The 16,583-nt window shown below is 40.8% G+C and overlaps 1 protein-coding gene across 10 annotated transcripts in view; it reads left to right on the forward strand.

Moving 5' to 3' along the window:
- Positions 1 to 16,583, forward strand: part of syne1a (spectrin repeat containing, nuclear envelope 1a) — a 117,905-nt gene that overhangs the window by 75,770 nt on the left and 25,552 nt on the right. For 6 of the 10 annotated variants that reach the window (XM_017423251.3, XM_017423244.3, XM_017423249.3 and 3 more), the window contains 17 exons: positions 52 to 217; positions 317 to 472; positions 585 to 737; positions 1,208 to 1,390; positions 1,518 to 1,658; positions 1,911 to 2,096; positions 2,668 to 2,790; positions 2,897 to 3,079; positions 3,930 to 4,073; positions 6,279 to 6,509; positions 8,308 to 8,448; positions 10,275 to 10,388; positions 10,672 to 10,833; positions 11,262 to 11,456; positions 11,541 to 11,714; positions 13,337 to 13,528; positions 14,458 to 14,589. In XM_017423251.3, coding sequence (XP_017278740.1) covers positions 52 to 217; positions 317 to 472; positions 585 to 737; positions 1,208 to 1,390; positions 1,518 to 1,658; positions 1,911 to 2,096; positions 2,668 to 2,790; positions 2,897 to 3,079; positions 3,930 to 4,073; positions 6,279 to 6,509; positions 8,308 to 8,448; positions 10,275 to 10,388; positions 10,672 to 10,833; positions 11,262 to 11,456; positions 11,541 to 11,714; positions 13,337 to 13,528; positions 14,458 to 14,589 — 2,776 coding nt within the window. The remainder of the gene's footprint in view (positions 1 to 51; positions 218 to 316; positions 473 to 584; positions 738 to 1,207; positions 1,391 to 1,517; positions 1,659 to 1,910; positions 2,097 to 2,667; positions 2,791 to 2,896; positions 3,080 to 3,929; positions 4,074 to 6,278; positions 6,510 to 8,307; positions 8,449 to 10,274; positions 10,389 to 10,671; positions 10,834 to 11,261; positions 11,457 to 11,540; positions 11,715 to 13,336; positions 13,529 to 14,457; positions 14,590 to 16,583) is intronic. The other 4 variants (XM_017423245.3, XM_017423257.3, XM_037981614.1 and 1 more) reach the window with 2 other exon arrangements.

A 16,583-nucleotide genomic window follows, 5' to 3' on the forward strand; every position in this document is an offset into this window, starting at 1 on the left:
GGACTTTAAATGATTTATTTTCTTTATTTAAACCAGTTCTTGTGTGTTTAGCCTGTTGCTGCAGGTGCGTTCCAGCAGGGCTCAGGTACAGCAGGAGCTGAGGGAAAGGGAGGAGGTTGAGAAAGAACTGGGATTAGTGAAAGGCTGGATCCAAGACACACGTGGCTTATTGCTGAGTCCGACTGCAGACCTGGATTCCCTGCTGCACGAGCTCGAGGTACGCCACATCATGCGTGCACACACCTAAATACAACGTAACACCATGTAGAACTCAAAGGGATCTTCTGTTCTGCATGTGATCTTGTTGGTGTTGCAGATGGCTCACGGTGAGGTCATCAGCAGACGTCAGAGTGTGGAGCGCATGACGGAGCTCCAGCAGTCCAAGTACCAGGACCTTCAAGCTGGTCTCCCCTCTGAGCTCAGCATGCAGTTAGCTGAGGTGGCTCTGGCTCTGGGATCTGCTGAAGACCAGGTAATGTCGTCGTTTAGCTCCCTTTCTTCTCGTCAAAGCAAATTTTCTCCTCTTAGTTTTGCCAGGGCTTCCTCTGCTACTGTCAATAAATGTTAAAATTTATCTGCTTTAGGTACAAGCAAGGGAAAGGGAAGTCCAGCAGACCAGGGACGTGAAAGAGGACTTTAGCTTCAGACTTCAGGACATCGAAGCAAAGCTGAAGACCATCGCTGTAAAACTGGAAGACAAGGGTGCTGACCTGGAGGAGGCCAAAGAAGAGACCAAAGTAATAAAACAGACAGAGTGACTAATTAGCAAGCAATTAACCCCGGTTGAATTGGCTATTCGTTCTGCAGGTGTTGGGGTTAATGAGTGTGTGACAGTTGGAATGGCATGAACTGATTTCTGCCTTCAGCTTGACCCACTTTTATTAGGAGAACTCCAAATGGGAGTTTGAGCCCCCTTGCCTCCTGTTCTTCATCTTGTTTCCCTAAGTTTTTATTCTCCTGACCATCTGTAGACAAAAAGTCATGAAGTTAAAGGAATATATTTCTGTTTTATGCATCTTAACATAGAAGAATCTAAACCTTCTCTAGAAATAGTCTGTCTCTTAACTTATTAAGCCACAAGTTGCTATCTTTACCCTTTCATATTTGTAGGTTTTTCATGTTAGTTTTACCTCCCTCTTTATCTTCATTTCTTATTTCTGCCTCAAATCTCCCTCTCACATTGTTTTTGGCTTCTTGTTTCCTCCAGGCTCTCTGTGAAGAATGTGAATCCTGTGGTAGTTCTCTGGCAGAGCTGGGAGTCTCTGTTCAGGAGTTTGGAGAGCAGAACCCACTGCTGTGTAAGCAGCTAGGAGATGCTGTAGCGAAACTGACAGAAGTGCAGCGCCACACCACACAGCAGGCTCAGGAAAAAGCCAGCAGGCTGAAGAAGGTGAGCGATTTCATGTAAAATGTCCAATAGTGGCAAATGTTTCTGGACATTATATGGTCATTTATATCTTGCCTGTCAGTTGTTGCAGTTGTTTTCTTTCATTTTGCCTTTTTTTTCCAACACTAAGCAGGCCGAAAGACAGGTGGAGGAATATCAGAGCATGAAGGCCTTTATTTTGAGCTGGATAGAAAAAGCTGAGGCTCTGATTGCCAGTAATATCGTCTGGAGCTCTGCAACCCAGCTGCAGGAGCAAATTCGAGCACATCAAGTGAGTTTTGGAGCAATTAGAGAGTGTGAATTGCTTTAAATGTCCTAAAGTTTTGTATATCATGTTTGCAAGAAACTGATACTATTCTTTTGTAATTACCCTATTAAATCTGAATATACCGCTCATATTTGCAGCTAATTAGATTGTGATTTCAGTTGAAACGTTTCAGTGTTGGCTGACCTTAATTAGTATAATTGCCTTGCAGAAAAACCTCCTCTCTTTGACTTGTAATTTATGGTCTTACGGTGACAGGCGTTGCTGAGGGAGTGCCGCGGTCTCCATGGTGACTTGGAGGCCATGGGGGAGCGGGAGGGGCAGCTGGCGGATGTGTTGCAGACAGAGGGATGGAGCCAGCAGGTGAAGCACCTCAGCAGGCGCACCGAAGAGCTGCAGCAGTCCGCCAAGAGCCGCCTCCAGAATCTGCAGGATGCAGCGAAAGTAAACATCACTTTTGTGACAGAAAATTAAGAATTTTAGATTGGAAATTATTACTAAAATGTCTTAATTACAGTGAAATGTCCAATAAGTTGTGCTTAGTTTTACCCTATAGATATAAATAATTCAGTTCCAAACCTTCTAGGTTTAAGTCAACAGTGCCCCCTGTGGCCAATATGAGTATTACACCATCATAATTGAATGCACCATCTCAGCTTCTTCAGCATTAATCTGTCACGCTTATTTAATTATCATAAACTGGTACCCAAATTATAATCACCAGCTAATTTTTTGTTAATAACATTGTTTGTCTGTGTGATTGTTTTGTTTTTTGACTCAATCTAGACCGTAGAACCCAACTGTAATTAGCATCTACTTGTAATTTAGTTTTTTGTTCCACAAAATGCATTTGAGTCGCTGAGAAATAATGAAGCTGTGGTTTTAAAAGAGAATTTTAATTTTATATCTCAAACTGAAAGGAAGAGTTACTTTTGCAGGCTGGAATATCTACCAAAGAAGATCCTCCTCTTCTATATGGTTTGTTTGAATTTGTTATATCTGTATTTGCCTTTAGGACGTGTTGCGTCTCGAGGCTGAGGTGAAGAGCCTACATGCTGTTGTAGATCAGATCCAGGTTGCTCTCGCTTCCCCTGATCTCAACAAGCTCAGCCTCAGGGAGCAGCTCACTCAGAGACAGGTACGTATTCCAAACAAATCCATCTGCAGCAGTCGTAGACCCTGTCTCCCTGCATATTTATAAGTTTGTCCTGCTCACTAACATCTCACCTTTGCTCCTCTATAAGCGTCTGCTGGTGGAGATGGAGAGCTTCAAACAGCAGGTGGCAGCAGTACAGCAGTGTCAGAGCGCCCTCCGGCTGCCAGAGGAGGTAGTGGCCAATGTGCCGATCTGCCGCACAGCTCAGACTCTGCAGCAGGAGGCCAGCCAGCTGCAGCACACCACCATCCAGCAGTGCAACATCCTGCAGGTAGAGGGCAGGCCTCACATTATGAAGTTACAGTTCATATAAATAATAACACTATTGCGTGAATCCTGGGTATTAACAATTATCTCCAAAGCAAATAAACTTTTGTTGCTAATACTCCCTCCTTAACTGAGAGATTTTTTTGTAAAATTTGGCTTAAATTATTCCATCTAAGAGGTTTTTATTTGGTTTGTCTTTATGATTTCCTTGTGATGCAGTAGATACTTTAAACCCGGTGCTCTGATCTGAAGTCCACTCTGTAGTGACTCAACAGACCCCCGGGAATGTTTGTGTTTTCTTTTAGACCCTATCAGAGTTGTATTTTTCGTTTTTGTCATTTGGTCCTGGGCTGTTTTTGCTGTGCAGCTAATTGTAGTGCTGGTTCAGGAGTAGAAGCACAAACTTTAAGTACAAATGTCTGAAGTGCTTTTCCTATTTTAAACCAAACACATTATGTTCAATAAAAACTGAAAACAAATCTTTTATCTCCTCTCAGGGAAGTTTTATGAGATAAACTGCAATGTTTTGTATCTTACCATTGGGATTTTAGTTGCAAAAACTTAAAATTGCCACAATGAACTGAAAAATCTTGTTTTAATCAAAACTCATCATTCCAAAATCTTACATTCTCAGAGGTCTGTGCAACTCTGTCTCTTTAACTAAAGTCTTTTTGTCCTGTATTAAATGCTGCCACACACAAATATGCATTCAATGACAAATACTGTGCATCTGTGACAGTGATCTTATATAATCACACTTTAACAGACAATATTTTCCCTCAAAAGACAAACAATGTAAATCACACATTGCAGTTTAAAATTTTCATCCAAAGTGTTGCTTCCTCTTTTGTCAGGAGGCTGTGGTGCAGTATGAGCAGTACGAACAGGAAGTGAAGAACCTCCAGAGACTAATTGAAGATGCTCATCGCATCATTCAGGACCGGCCCGTCTCCACCAACAATATCCAAGAACTTCAGGCTCAGATTCACCATCATGAGGTATGAGTGGACCAACACTTTCCTGATATTTCTTTTCCTTTTCTGTTTGTAAATATGCCAACATGTATGTTTTGAACATCTTAACACCATGTCATATAGTAAATAAAAGTAGCATTTCTTAAAGGAATCGCCCACCATTTGCATGCCAAACTTTTAAATAAGATCTTACAGGATCAGTTTGAATTCACACAATAATGCTAACAAATGTGCCACATTTAATGTAGAATGGTGGGTGTAGCCGTTTTTGTGTAGACCTGTTCAATCAATTAACTATTGTTAACTCGTTGTCTTAATGAGGGTTAAAACACTCTAATTTGTATAATCTATATATATGAATTGTTAATGTTGGAGTAAAAATGACAAACTTTGGTTAAATTTAAAATTTTTACTGTGCTCTAGTGGCTTTAGAAATAGGATTTCTTCAGGTTGTCACTTCTCTGCAGAGTTCAGAGTCATCCAGATAACCGTTATGATTATTTAACTGCTATGACTTGATTTAAAAAAACAAAATCAGATGGAACATTTAGAAAATGGCAACAGATACTGAAATTATTTTAACATTTAGTCACTAAAAGTTGACTCAAGCACTTCTCTGAATAATAGAAGGCAGTTAAGTTCTTCAGTGTCTTATTTGTAAAACACTTATAATGTTTTTATCTTTTTTATCTTTTATCTAACCTAAATGAGACTCAGACTAACACTTTAGCTTCATGCTGTCAAAATATCATTATGATCTCCCAGATTTAAAGGAAATAAGACATTATTTGTCTTAAACCATACAGATGTTCTAAAACTTGAAATGTGTCACGACTGGTTAGTTTATGACGTAATTGCTTATTAGCAAGGAAGTAAAGAATTTAGAGACTGTCTGTTGATAAAATGCATTAAAATAAATAAATAGAATCAGTATGATTACCAGCCAACATATAAAGAAAAATTGTCTCAGAAGACAAAATATTAATTAATTGGCTTGAATCTTGAACCTTTTTACCACCAAACAGCAAAAAAATAAATAAACCCAAAGAACTTGAGTCGTCATATGTACTTCCTGTAGTTTCTCATAGTGTAACAGTAAAAAAGAGAAGTTGTGGCAAAAGAACTACTTCTTAAAATAGCACTAAGTATCTCTTGTAACTGAGTCAGATTGCATTTAGTCATCTGTTTTTTTTTTTTAATTATAGTAACTTTTGGTAAAATATCACAGTCAGTATCAGGTAGACTTTAAAGATTAGCACTTTATGAACAATACTTTTAGCAGTTACCTTATACAAGGAGAATATTGTGTTGCTAACTTTCTGACATTCCTCCTTTATCTGATGCTCCATATCAGCAGAGGTAGATGATGGTTTGCCTTCATGTTTCAGTTTTCTGGGTTTGTTTTGATGGAGGAGGTTGAGGCAGAGACCTGCAGACATCTAGATCAAATCTCACATTTTTTTATTCCATTTTTACCTTCCCTGCAGATTTGTATTCAGACCCTATGTTTGACAGGGAAAGGCATTACAGTCTGATTCTGTCTAAGTTTGATCTCTCAGCTGACCCTCTGAGTCACGTGACCCGATTATCAGTGCATTGGCCATCTGTGGGACAGAGGGAGGAAAGGAAGCAGGAGGGAGGAGGAGGAGGAGGGCTGAAGGGCTGTAATTTGACACCAGCTCTGTCAGTCTCCCTCCCTAAGCTCTCCTAGTGGATCTCCTTTGTTAAAGTGAGGATTGGTGGAGACAGGAAGAGGAGGGGGAGGGCGGGGAAACAAGCAGTGAGATCACTTCCTGTTTCCTCCTGCCGTTTGTATATGTGTACAAGAGGGAGTGTCTGAGGGATTTTGAAGTATTTCTACGAGGGTCTCAGCCAAATATCCTGTCTCATAGCTTCACCGCGGATCTGAGTCAGACGCCTCTGTGCTGCTCCGATTGGCTCAGAGAGACAGAGAGGGGGGAAAAACTGAGTGAGGCACTGCTTTTCTCTTTGTACACTTCCACACTGTGAGGCTACAGTCGAGGGACCGGCAAGAGACGAGAATGTGTCCGCTCTATTTACCCCCCTCGCACCGGCACAACATTCAGCGCTGAACCAACTCAGCCACCCTCTTTTTTTATTTATCCTCCTCAACCAGGAACTATTGATCATCTGGACTTAAGCCCCACTCTTCTGATCTGTGTGGGGTGGTGGTGTTTTCTTTCTGTTTTTTGGTGGTTGGGATGACAGGAGCTGACCCAGAAGATCCGTGGCTACCAGGAGCAGATCGCCTCGCTCCACTCCAAGTGTAAGATGCTGACGGTGAAGGCCAAACACGCCACCATGCTCCTGACCGTCAGCGAGGTGGAGGGCCTCTCGGACGGCTTGGAGGAGCTAAGTGATGAGGAGCTGCACAGCGTTGTCCCCAACTCTGTTTCAGATGCCACCAAGCAGCTCCCAGCACACCCCTCTGTGGTTATGGTGAGTGATGATGCCAGTTTATCAGACATACACAACAACAAGGCGACAACTGTGCCCAGTGTGTGTTTGCATGAGTTGTGCCTCTTTTAGGAGGGATCTTAAAGTTTATTTATTTAGCCCATTTCACACCAACAGAATAACTTCTCTTGCATCATGAACATAAAGCACCACTGTTCAAAATGCTTAAAACTAATATTAAATCTTTAATCGGTGTGTAGCATCCATCCCTTGGTGGATAGTTTCTTCTAACTATCTGGCTACAACTCCTGTGGTGGCTTTAGGATGTTGTTTCTGTCTCTTCTGGTAATCCCTGACTGACTGTGAGGGCTCTATGGGGGCCACACCGTCTGTTGCAGAACTTCTTATTCTCCTTGTCAGTGAAAATAGATTTTATAAGTCTAGAAGAGTGTTTTAGGTCATTGTCTTGTTACAAAGATAACTTTGGGATCAGTTGGGCCCCTCTCTGATGATTTTATAATTAACATCTCTTCGCTTCAAGTTCTGCTGCTCTGGCAGGCTCCTTTCCATTTCGCTGCTGCCTTGCTGAGTCACCTCCCTTTTATTCACATTAGCCTGAATCTGTCTGTTTGTATCATTTACTATCCCGAGCATTTGTTTTTCTTATGTTATTCTACATAAGCAATTGCTTCTCTTCCTTTTCTGCCTGGTTTTCAAAGTCTCTGTTTCTGAATCAGATTTCTTTTTCTGTTTTTCTTTTTTTTTTTGCATCCTTACCTCGTCACAGTTGTTTGTGGTGTATTTAGTCTCCACAGGCCAGGAAACAGGATATGACTGCATGCGTGTGTGTGTGTGTGTGTGTATGGGGAGGAGAGAGAGAAGTGTGTCTTGTTACTTGTGGCGACAAATGCACTGCTTTCATCTTTGATTTCTTGCTGTCAGACATTGTAGTTTGTCATTGCTAACACAATGCCCAGTTTCAGTGAATCTCACTACAAAAAAAAACAAAAAAACCCCGCACTGAAACGTGCTTTCTGTTGCGTCGCATTGCATCATGAAGCCCGGGAAGAGGTGGTTTGAATGTAACAATGTCCTGAGTCAGTAGGCTGAGTTCAGTCGCTGCCAGAAAGCAGCCCAACAAGGCTTGGCTCACATTTCAGCTCTGCCCCGCTGCTGAAGCACGCAGGAACGCCGACAACTGCGCTACTTCTAGGACAACTGCTTTATTCTCGCATTTTAGTTCATTTCAGCTGCTGTGAGCTTAACTTCAGCCATTCTTGGTAAAGTTTGATTGTTCTCAGGCTTCCACCTGTGTCGGCTTCATATATCCATGTAATATCGTGTTTTAAACAGAATAGAAATGGTTCCTGAATGTGCCTCTGCATCAAATGCCACATGTAAAAGACTTATAACTGTAATGAAAATGAGGTTTCTGATGTTCTGAAACTGTTACAGTATGTGAGTGTGAGGTGTGAACAGTAACTGTGTGTTTGTCGGTTTCTGAGTGAGGGCTGTTCCTTCACCCTGATGTATCCAATCATTCGGTGTCTGTTTGCTTTGGATTATGTCACTTTATTGGAAAAGGCACTGCAGTGTAATTCCAGTGATCATATCAGTCTCCACACTCTTTTATTTGATTACTACCTAATTAATCAGCACTGAAGTTGCTTTTTGCAATCTGCCTAACTTGCTTCCCTCGTTAATTTTTTTTTTTATGTTCTCTCTTTTTGTCCCTCTTTTTTTTTCTCTCTGTGTCTCCTCACGCCTTCGATCTGGCTGTTTCCCTTCTTTTTGCATGCTGGTGTGGTGTGTTTGTTTTGGTGTGTGTGTTTGTGGTCAGATGACAGCCGGCCGCTGCCACACACTCCTCTCCCCCGTGACAGAGGAGTCAGGGGAGGAGGGCACCAACAGCGAGGTCTCCTCTCCCCCTGCCTGCCGCTCCCCCTCTCCGGGGGCTAACGCTGACATTCCTCTTACCCAGGTACTGCAGACCCCACCCCGGTAATCTTCACCCTGCCCAGCTTCCATTTACTACCACCTCAAATCTTCAGACATTTTATTAACAACCACTTTTTTAATTATAAATTTAACCACGTGTGATTCTAATAACTCATCAACCCAGTAGTTATTCTACTGATTTCAATAAAATGCAAAAAAGGAAAACCAAAATAAAGCATCAGTAACTTTCTTTTTAGGCAAACTACAATGTCTTGAATATGCGTTTGCGGCCAGAAATACTGAGGAATATTTAAACGAGTAGCTTGCATTTGATTAAGGTATTTTGCTGGATTTTACAAGAGACCCACACATGAACAGTAAATATGTGAGTTGCTTGTTGCACTTTTTATTTCTGTGTTGCACCTTTTCCCCTTTTTCCGTTCAGCCCACCTTTTAAACTCCACCAGTGTTTGATAAAACTGAGAATGTGCTCCTCTGTCTTTGCTTTACTTTACCAGCATTACGTTGCATATTTACAGCACTTTGCCAAATAAATTTTGCTCTTCATTAGTTGTTTTTGCTGCTATTAGAAATTATATAGAGATGCACTGATTGCAATTTTCTCATCCAGTTTCTGCACAGCTCCGACCTGGTGACTCTGATTTCTTTGTAAAAACTAGAATTACTGAGTCTTTTTCTGTCTCTGTCACTAGTAATCTGAAAATTAAATGCTCCAGGCAGAAGTATTTTTGCAAATGAAATCCAACTTCAAGGGAATTGCAGTACATCTCCTTTATAAACCAGATTATAGCTTTTAACCTTTTGATTTATTTTTTACACAACTCTAATCATAAACGTGCACCAGATAACAGAACAAACACTTTCTGTACAAGCGATCACAGCTGTGTACGAAGCAGTTTGTGTGAGGTGAAAAAAAAGCATTAGAGCTGTCACAATTCTGGATTATTCATTGATTTATTTAGTAACTGTGTTGAATTGTAGCTTGATGATTGTAACTGTTAAACTTCTTGCTCCATATTTATTTTCGTTCCCAGGTCTTCTAAAGTTAGCTAGACCTAAATATGTCACCAGGTTTAACTTTACAGGTTTACAGGTTGAACTTTGAGTCTTCTTCATTCAGTTAACAAATTTCCCAAAGACGTCTTGTAATTATGCACATCAGCCGCTCAGCGACGATGCGTTCACAGACAGTTAAACTGCAAATCAGTTGATTTTGATTATCTGCCGAGCAATCGTGCATCCTTCATGTGTCACTTGTTATCATTGCTAAGATAACACAAAATGGATTTTGTGTGAACAGTAACTTGGATCGATGCAGCAGTGAGATCTGTGTTTTGTCTGTATTGTTGGTTTGTGGAGTGGCATTGTAGTTAAAGAAGAAAAGCCAGTAATGTTAATAAAAAAAGCAGCTGGAGTTTTTTTTTTTTTAAACTGATACAAAGAGCGTGTCGTGTGTGTAGCCTCATCTAATGAGCCCTTAGCAGGAATCTGCTTCAACAAAAGCAAAACACACAACAGATTTACCTCACGTCATGCACTAGGTCATGCTGGATAGGCCTAAATTTTCACAAACACTCTTTTGTCTGGAAGAACAGCACAGGTAGGACGTTTAACTATGAGCCTGGGAGTTTAGCTGTATTTCTACTTTTAACTCTCTCTGTTAGAGTGTGGTCCAGTTTCATTCAAAGCGAGAAGGTTTTTACCTCAATTATTGTTTTAAAAATTCCTACACATATGTTTGTATCTGTCATATTTATCCCCGGTGTGTCAGTTCTAAAAACACCTACAGTATAATCATTGCTCTGATGCATAAATAACAGCGACACCTGCCGTGTTATTGTACCACAGGGTCGAGGAGCCCTGAGCCGAGCACCCCTCCAGGAACTGTACGACCCGTCACTGGAAACCAGCGCCGCTAATTTGGATGACCTGCAGAGATCCTGGGAAACACTCAAAAATGTGGTATGTCACATCATCGGCCTTATTTAAGATGAATTCATTGAAAAATACTTCATGAAATATGCCCATTAGCCACAACCAAGAAATAAATCCTAGCAAATCTTGCAGGATCTCTGTAGGTATGGAAGATGATCAAATCATTTTTTCTTAAATATATTTACTATTTATGTATTATAACTCAGCACTACTCGCAGCTAAAACAGTCAATGTAACATTTTTCTTTCATGACAGTGTAAAACAGTGAATAATCACAAAGTCAAAGGCCTTTAATTCTCTCCATACACAGATAAGTGAGAAGCAGAAGAGCCTGTACGAAGCTCTGGAGCGGCAGCAACATTATCAGGAATCCCTCCAGTCCATTTCCACCAAGATGGAGTCCATCGAAGGGGCTCTTAACGAGGGCCTGGAACCCAACAAGACCCCGGAGAGCCAGATGGCAGCACACCAGGTTGGGAAGAGAGATTTTTGGATGTTCTCTAGTAGTTAAAGTGATAAGAGGAGCAGAGTGCAGTGCAGATGAGGTCTGTGAGAGTACCAATGTATTCATGAAGCCTAATCTGTAAAGCAGACTAAAGACATATTTTGTCAGATTGCAAAGATGGTGCAAAAACAAGACAACTGTGTGAAAACAGAGAATAATTGAGGGGGGGTGGTTGTTGCACAGGGTGCATGGCACAGTTATCCATTGCTATGCCAACATCACAGCTCCAATGGACACAGTTTCTTTTTGTCACACTGCCGTCCGGCAGTTTGGACAAACCGACTTTCCTTCTCATCTCACCATCTTCTTCTACCTCATTAATTCCCATCGGCTTGAATTTTTTATTTTTTTTTTTGTCTGTTTGCTCACACATTTTTCTCTCACTGTCCGTGCAGGCTCTGATGGATGAGATTCTGATGCTGCAGGATGAAATCGGTGAGCTGCAGACGTGTTTCTCTGAGGAGCTGGCGGATAACGATGGCGATGGGAAGGCTGGTGACCAACTGGCCCTTCAGTCGACTCTCACTGTGCTGGGAGAGAGGATGGCCACCATTCGCATGAAGGCTTCAGGGAAACGGCAGCTGCTGGAGGTAGATCTTCCTCTTTAATATATTTGTGAAATAGTTGCTCTTTCTCTGTGAATCTGACACGTCCTTCATGTGGACCACTAACAGGAGAAACTCAGTGAGCAGTTAGAGGAGCAGCGGCAGGAACAGGCGCTGCAGCGTTACCACAGCGAGGCGGAGGAGCTGGACCACTGGCTGCTCAGCACTCGGGCCACCCTCAGCTCTGCCCTCCAGCCCCAAAACGAAGACATGGACATGGAGGAGCAGCTCATCGACTGTCAGGTCAGACTCGATGCTTCCTGCTCCCTTCAGAGTTTTACAAGGTTGGCTGCAGGAAGAATATTGGACTTAGCTTGTAGAGATCACGGTGAAAATTCACCCACTGAGACATGTTTAAATCTGAGTTCTTGTTATTTTCCAAGGCCCTAAGAGTCTGATTTAAACGGTTCTAAGAGAGAGCTGAACTTCACTCGTCACTGGTCCAAAAATAGCACCTTTGTTTGGATTCATTCTTTGACTATAATGTTGCTGTTAGATTTTAGTTAAACATAAACTCTAGACCCTTAAAAAGTCAAAACAAATCCCCTCTAAATTTGGCAGTGTTTTAAAGCGAACCAGAAAACTAGTTTTTTATTGTTCAGTGCATTTTCATTTTCACAGCTTAGGCCTCATCTTTTCTCCTCATGTTCTTCGGTCGACCTGAGTGTTTTTGCTCTACGTGTCCAAGTTTCCATGGTAACAGCACCTTTATTTGTGGAGTACTTAGACAGAGGTTTTGCCCTTATAATGAGTTTAGTAAGAAAAATTAATATTTCTGTTTAATGTTAAGAACAACCCTTTAAAGAAAGTAAATTATTTTTTGCTGTTCAAACAATGCTTGTTACAGACAAACTTAGATTTACTGTATTTATTATAATGATGCACTTTAAATGCCTCCTCTGTATGAACTCCTGTAAGAAATTTTTCTTACCAGCTGTTGTTGAGTTCTTGGTCAGATTTTTGTGGTAGGGTTAAAGAGAACTTCTCACTTCCTCTTGAGTGTAACTATGTTTTGCATATTCCCATGTACAAAACATGAAAATAGTCCGATTTAATTGATTATTTTAAACAAGGCTCAATATTGGCTTCATAAGTTACTTTTTCGCCTGAGCAGCAGACGAAGGAAGTCAATATTTTGAAGTGTTTGGAGCAGCTGGGAGACAATAAGCTGATTACAGCTCACATGTGCCTCCTGTGGAGGCTTCAATGGTCCAGCTCTAAAAACTGTCTGAGTGTAGATTAACAGATTCAGTGGAGATCCGATGGAAGAGCAAGTTTTTAGATGCTATAGGACATGAATTTAAAGAAATGTAAACAGAAAAAAATAGTGGAATTTATACAGGAAAGCAACAAATAAATCAAGGAGGAAATATGAAAGAGTTTGGTTCAGTTGTTGTGTGAAAGTCTGTTAACATATTTATGAGGACTGAATTAAAATAGTAATACCTGTTTGGAAAGTGGGTCTTCCGTTTTACTCATTTATTCTTGTAAGCTATTATTTTCTGAACAACCACAGTCTGTTTAATCAAAAATTAATCAAAAAAACGTTCAGAACATTAAACTTTAGTGTACTTAATGATTTTTTTTTACATATTGCACTTGTTTAGTCAAAGCAAAACATAAAAAATCTTAAGAAAGCTTTTGCCTTCTGTCTGAATGATGTAGAGAGATGAGGAACTCTTGCAGGTATATTTATATGTAATAAATAAAACATGTCCATAACACCAAGCTTTTCCATTTCTACACTGTTCCTGACACATTTCTCTGAACTCAGAAAAACTTGTTTTTCCTGAAGGAAAAATGGGCATTGAGGGACACAGACAAAGCCTCTGCTCATTGCTCAAATATGACTCTTGTGTTTCCAGAACATGCTGTTCGAGATCGAGCAGAAGGTCTCCTACCTGTCAGAGCTCTCCGTCCACAGCGAGAGCTTACTGTTGGAGGGCCGCGCTGAAACCAAAGAAGAGGCGGAGCAACTCACGGTCAAACTGCACTCCCTCAAAGACAGCCTGCTGGAGCTGCAGCAGATGCTGCAGGACAAACAGGTTGACATACAGGTGAGATCGATAACCATCTAACAGTCTCACTTTTCTTTTCCTTTTACTTCCTGCTGTTTTCTATTTAATGTTTGGCTGCCTTGTGTCAAACTGGGTTAAAGCATCAATGGTTGTATTGTGCAAAAAGTACTAAAGGTCATTCATGCCCTTTCATAAACGTCCACTGTTTTCCTCGATGAGAAAACAGCAGCCAGTGTCTCACAGTGAGGCTCAGACAACAGGATGCTAACTCATCACATGCAAAACCCTAAATTCATCAGGTGTGTTTCCGATGACACAAAATCGCTTTAAAGCACATTATTTGTGTTTAAAATAAAAGAAAATATTTGAATATATATTTGATATAATATATATCTTACTAAATATCAAAGACAGAAATTGAGCTGCAGTCCTTTTTTAAAAAGTCACCTCATTCCTCTGCCAATAATTTATTCTCCAATACATAACAAAGCAGCAATGTTTTGTTTTTGTTTTTTAGTAATGATTCTTTTTATTGATTTTTTGAACTGCACCAAAATCGAATGCATAAAAAATTGACTTACTCAACAAAACATTTGCTTAACTCTTCCAGTAGCGTTCCTCCTGTCAGTAAAAACTGCAAAATTAACTGCTAAATGGCACTTTTTTGTTTAGGTTTTGGCATTATACAGAATCAGAATCAGAATCAGATTTATTTTAATTTCATGTAACACAAAATACAACTACAGGCATCTCTCTGTCTGGTGCAAATATCTCCCAAGAATAAGTGGACTAAAAAGGATAAATATTAACAAATATCACAGTTTAAAACACAATAAATCAAACATAAGACCAATTTACAACTACACTAACATGCAAGTGCTTAAAACATGCATGAACAGCATTAAATACTAAAAATGCTGAAATAAAAGAATAATAATATAATACTGCATGTGACATGTCTCCTGCAGGGTTCATTGCAGGAGCAGGAGGACAGTGAGCCAGACTCGTCTCTGTCTCAGAGTCCTAATGTCCAGGACTGGTTGTCTCAGGCTCGCTCCACACGCACGCAGCAACACCACCACAACCTGCTTCGACAGAGGGTAAAGGAGTCTCCACTTACTGCATAAATAATATTATCAAGCCTTGCTTTGAAGTATCTTACTAAATATCAAATTATATATACAGTGGTGTGAAAAAGTGTTTGCCCCCTTCCTCATTTCCTGTTTTTTTGCATGTTTGTCACACTTAAGTGTTTCGGAACATCAAACCAATTTAAACAATAGTCAAGGACAACACAAGTAAACACAAAATGCAATTTGTAAATGAAGGTGTTTATTATTAAAGGAGAAAAAAAATCCAAACCATCATGGCCCTGTGTGAAAAAGTGATTGCCCCCCTTGTTAAAATATACTATAACTGTGGTTTTTAACACCTGAGTTCAATTTCTCTAGCCACACCCAGGCCTGATTATTGCCACACCTGTTGTCAATCAAGACATCACTTAAATAGGAGCTGCCTGACACAGTAAAGTCCACCAAAAGATCCTTAAAAGCTACACATCATGCCGAGATCCAAAGAAATTCAGGAACAATTGAGAAAGAAAGTAATTAAGATCTATCATTCTGGAAAGGGTTATAAAGCCATTTCCAAAGCTTTGGGAATCCAGCGAACCACAGTGAGAGCCATTATCCACAAATGGCGAAGACATGGAACAGTGGTGAACCTTCCCAGGAGTGGCCGCCCGCCCAAAATTACCCCAAGAGCGCAGCGACGACTCATCCAAGAGGTCACAAAAGACCCCACAACAACGTCCAAAGAACTGCAGGCCTCACTTGCCTCAGTTAAGGTCAGTGTTCATGACTCCACCATCAGAAAAAGACTGGGCAAAAATGGCCTGCATGGCAGAGTTCCAAGAAGAAAACCACTGCTGAGCAAAAAGAACATTAAAGCTCGTCTCAATTTTTCCAAAACACATCTTGATGATCCCCAAGACTTTTGGGAAAACATTCTGTGGACCGATGAGACAAAAGTGGAACTCTTTGGAAGGTGTGTGTCCCATTACATCTGGCGTAAAAGGAACACTGCATTTCAGAAAAAGAACATTATACCAACAGTAAAATATGGTGGTGGCAGTGTGATGGTCTGGGGCTGTTTTGCTGCGTCAGGACCTGGAAGACTTGCTGTGATAAATGGAACTATGAATTCTGCTGTCTACCAAAAGATCCTGAAGGAGAATGTCCGACCATCTGTTCGTGAACTCAAGCTGAAACGAACTTGGGTTCTGCAGCAGGACAATGATCCTAAACACACCAGCAAGTCCACCACTGAATGGCTGAAGAAAAACAAAATGAAGACTTTGGAGTGGCCTAGCCAAAGTCCTGACCTGAATCCTATTGAGATGTTGTGGTATGACCTTAAAAAGGCCGTTCATGCTCGAAAACCCTCTAATGTAACTGAATTAGAACAATTCTGCAAAGATGAGTGGGCCAAAATTCCTCCAGAACGCTGTAAAAGACTCATTGCAAGTTATCGCAAACGCTTGGTTGCAGTTGTTGCTGCTAAGGGTGGCCCAACCAGTTATTAGGTTTAGGGGGCAATCACTTTTTCACATAGGGCCATGATGGTTTGGATTTTTTTTCTCCTTTAATAATAAACGCCTTCATTTACAAATTGCATTTTGTGTTTACTTGTGTTGTCCTTGACTATTGTTTAAATTGGTTTGATGTTCCGAAACACTTAAGTGTGACAAACATGCAAAAAAACAGGAAATGAGGAAGGGGGCAAACACTTTTTCACACCACTGTATATCTGTTCACTGTAAATAAATTCACTTACCATTGCGTTCTGGTTTCCGAGTCTGTCTGTTGCCGAGCTGCTCACTTGGGTACAGTCTGAATCCTGACACTTTCGGTGCTGTTGTTTTTATCCAATCAGAATTCAGCTCTTATGTTGCCAGGCTGTATGAAATCTGCCCAAGCCTTCAGAATCAACAATGCGAGCGTCCGTGCACTGTAAGTGAACGGGCAAATACAGTTGTGATAGCCAATCAGATCACGAGTTGTGTCAGTAAGGCCCTCTAGCTTTGACCTCCACC

This window comes from Kryptolebias marmoratus, linkage group LG19 (assembly GCF_001649575.2).
Source record: "Kryptolebias marmoratus isolate JLee-2015 linkage group LG19, ASM164957v2, whole genome shotgun sequence".
Taxonomy (NCBI): Eukaryota; Metazoa; Chordata; class Actinopteri; order Cyprinodontiformes; family Rivulidae; genus Kryptolebias; species Kryptolebias marmoratus.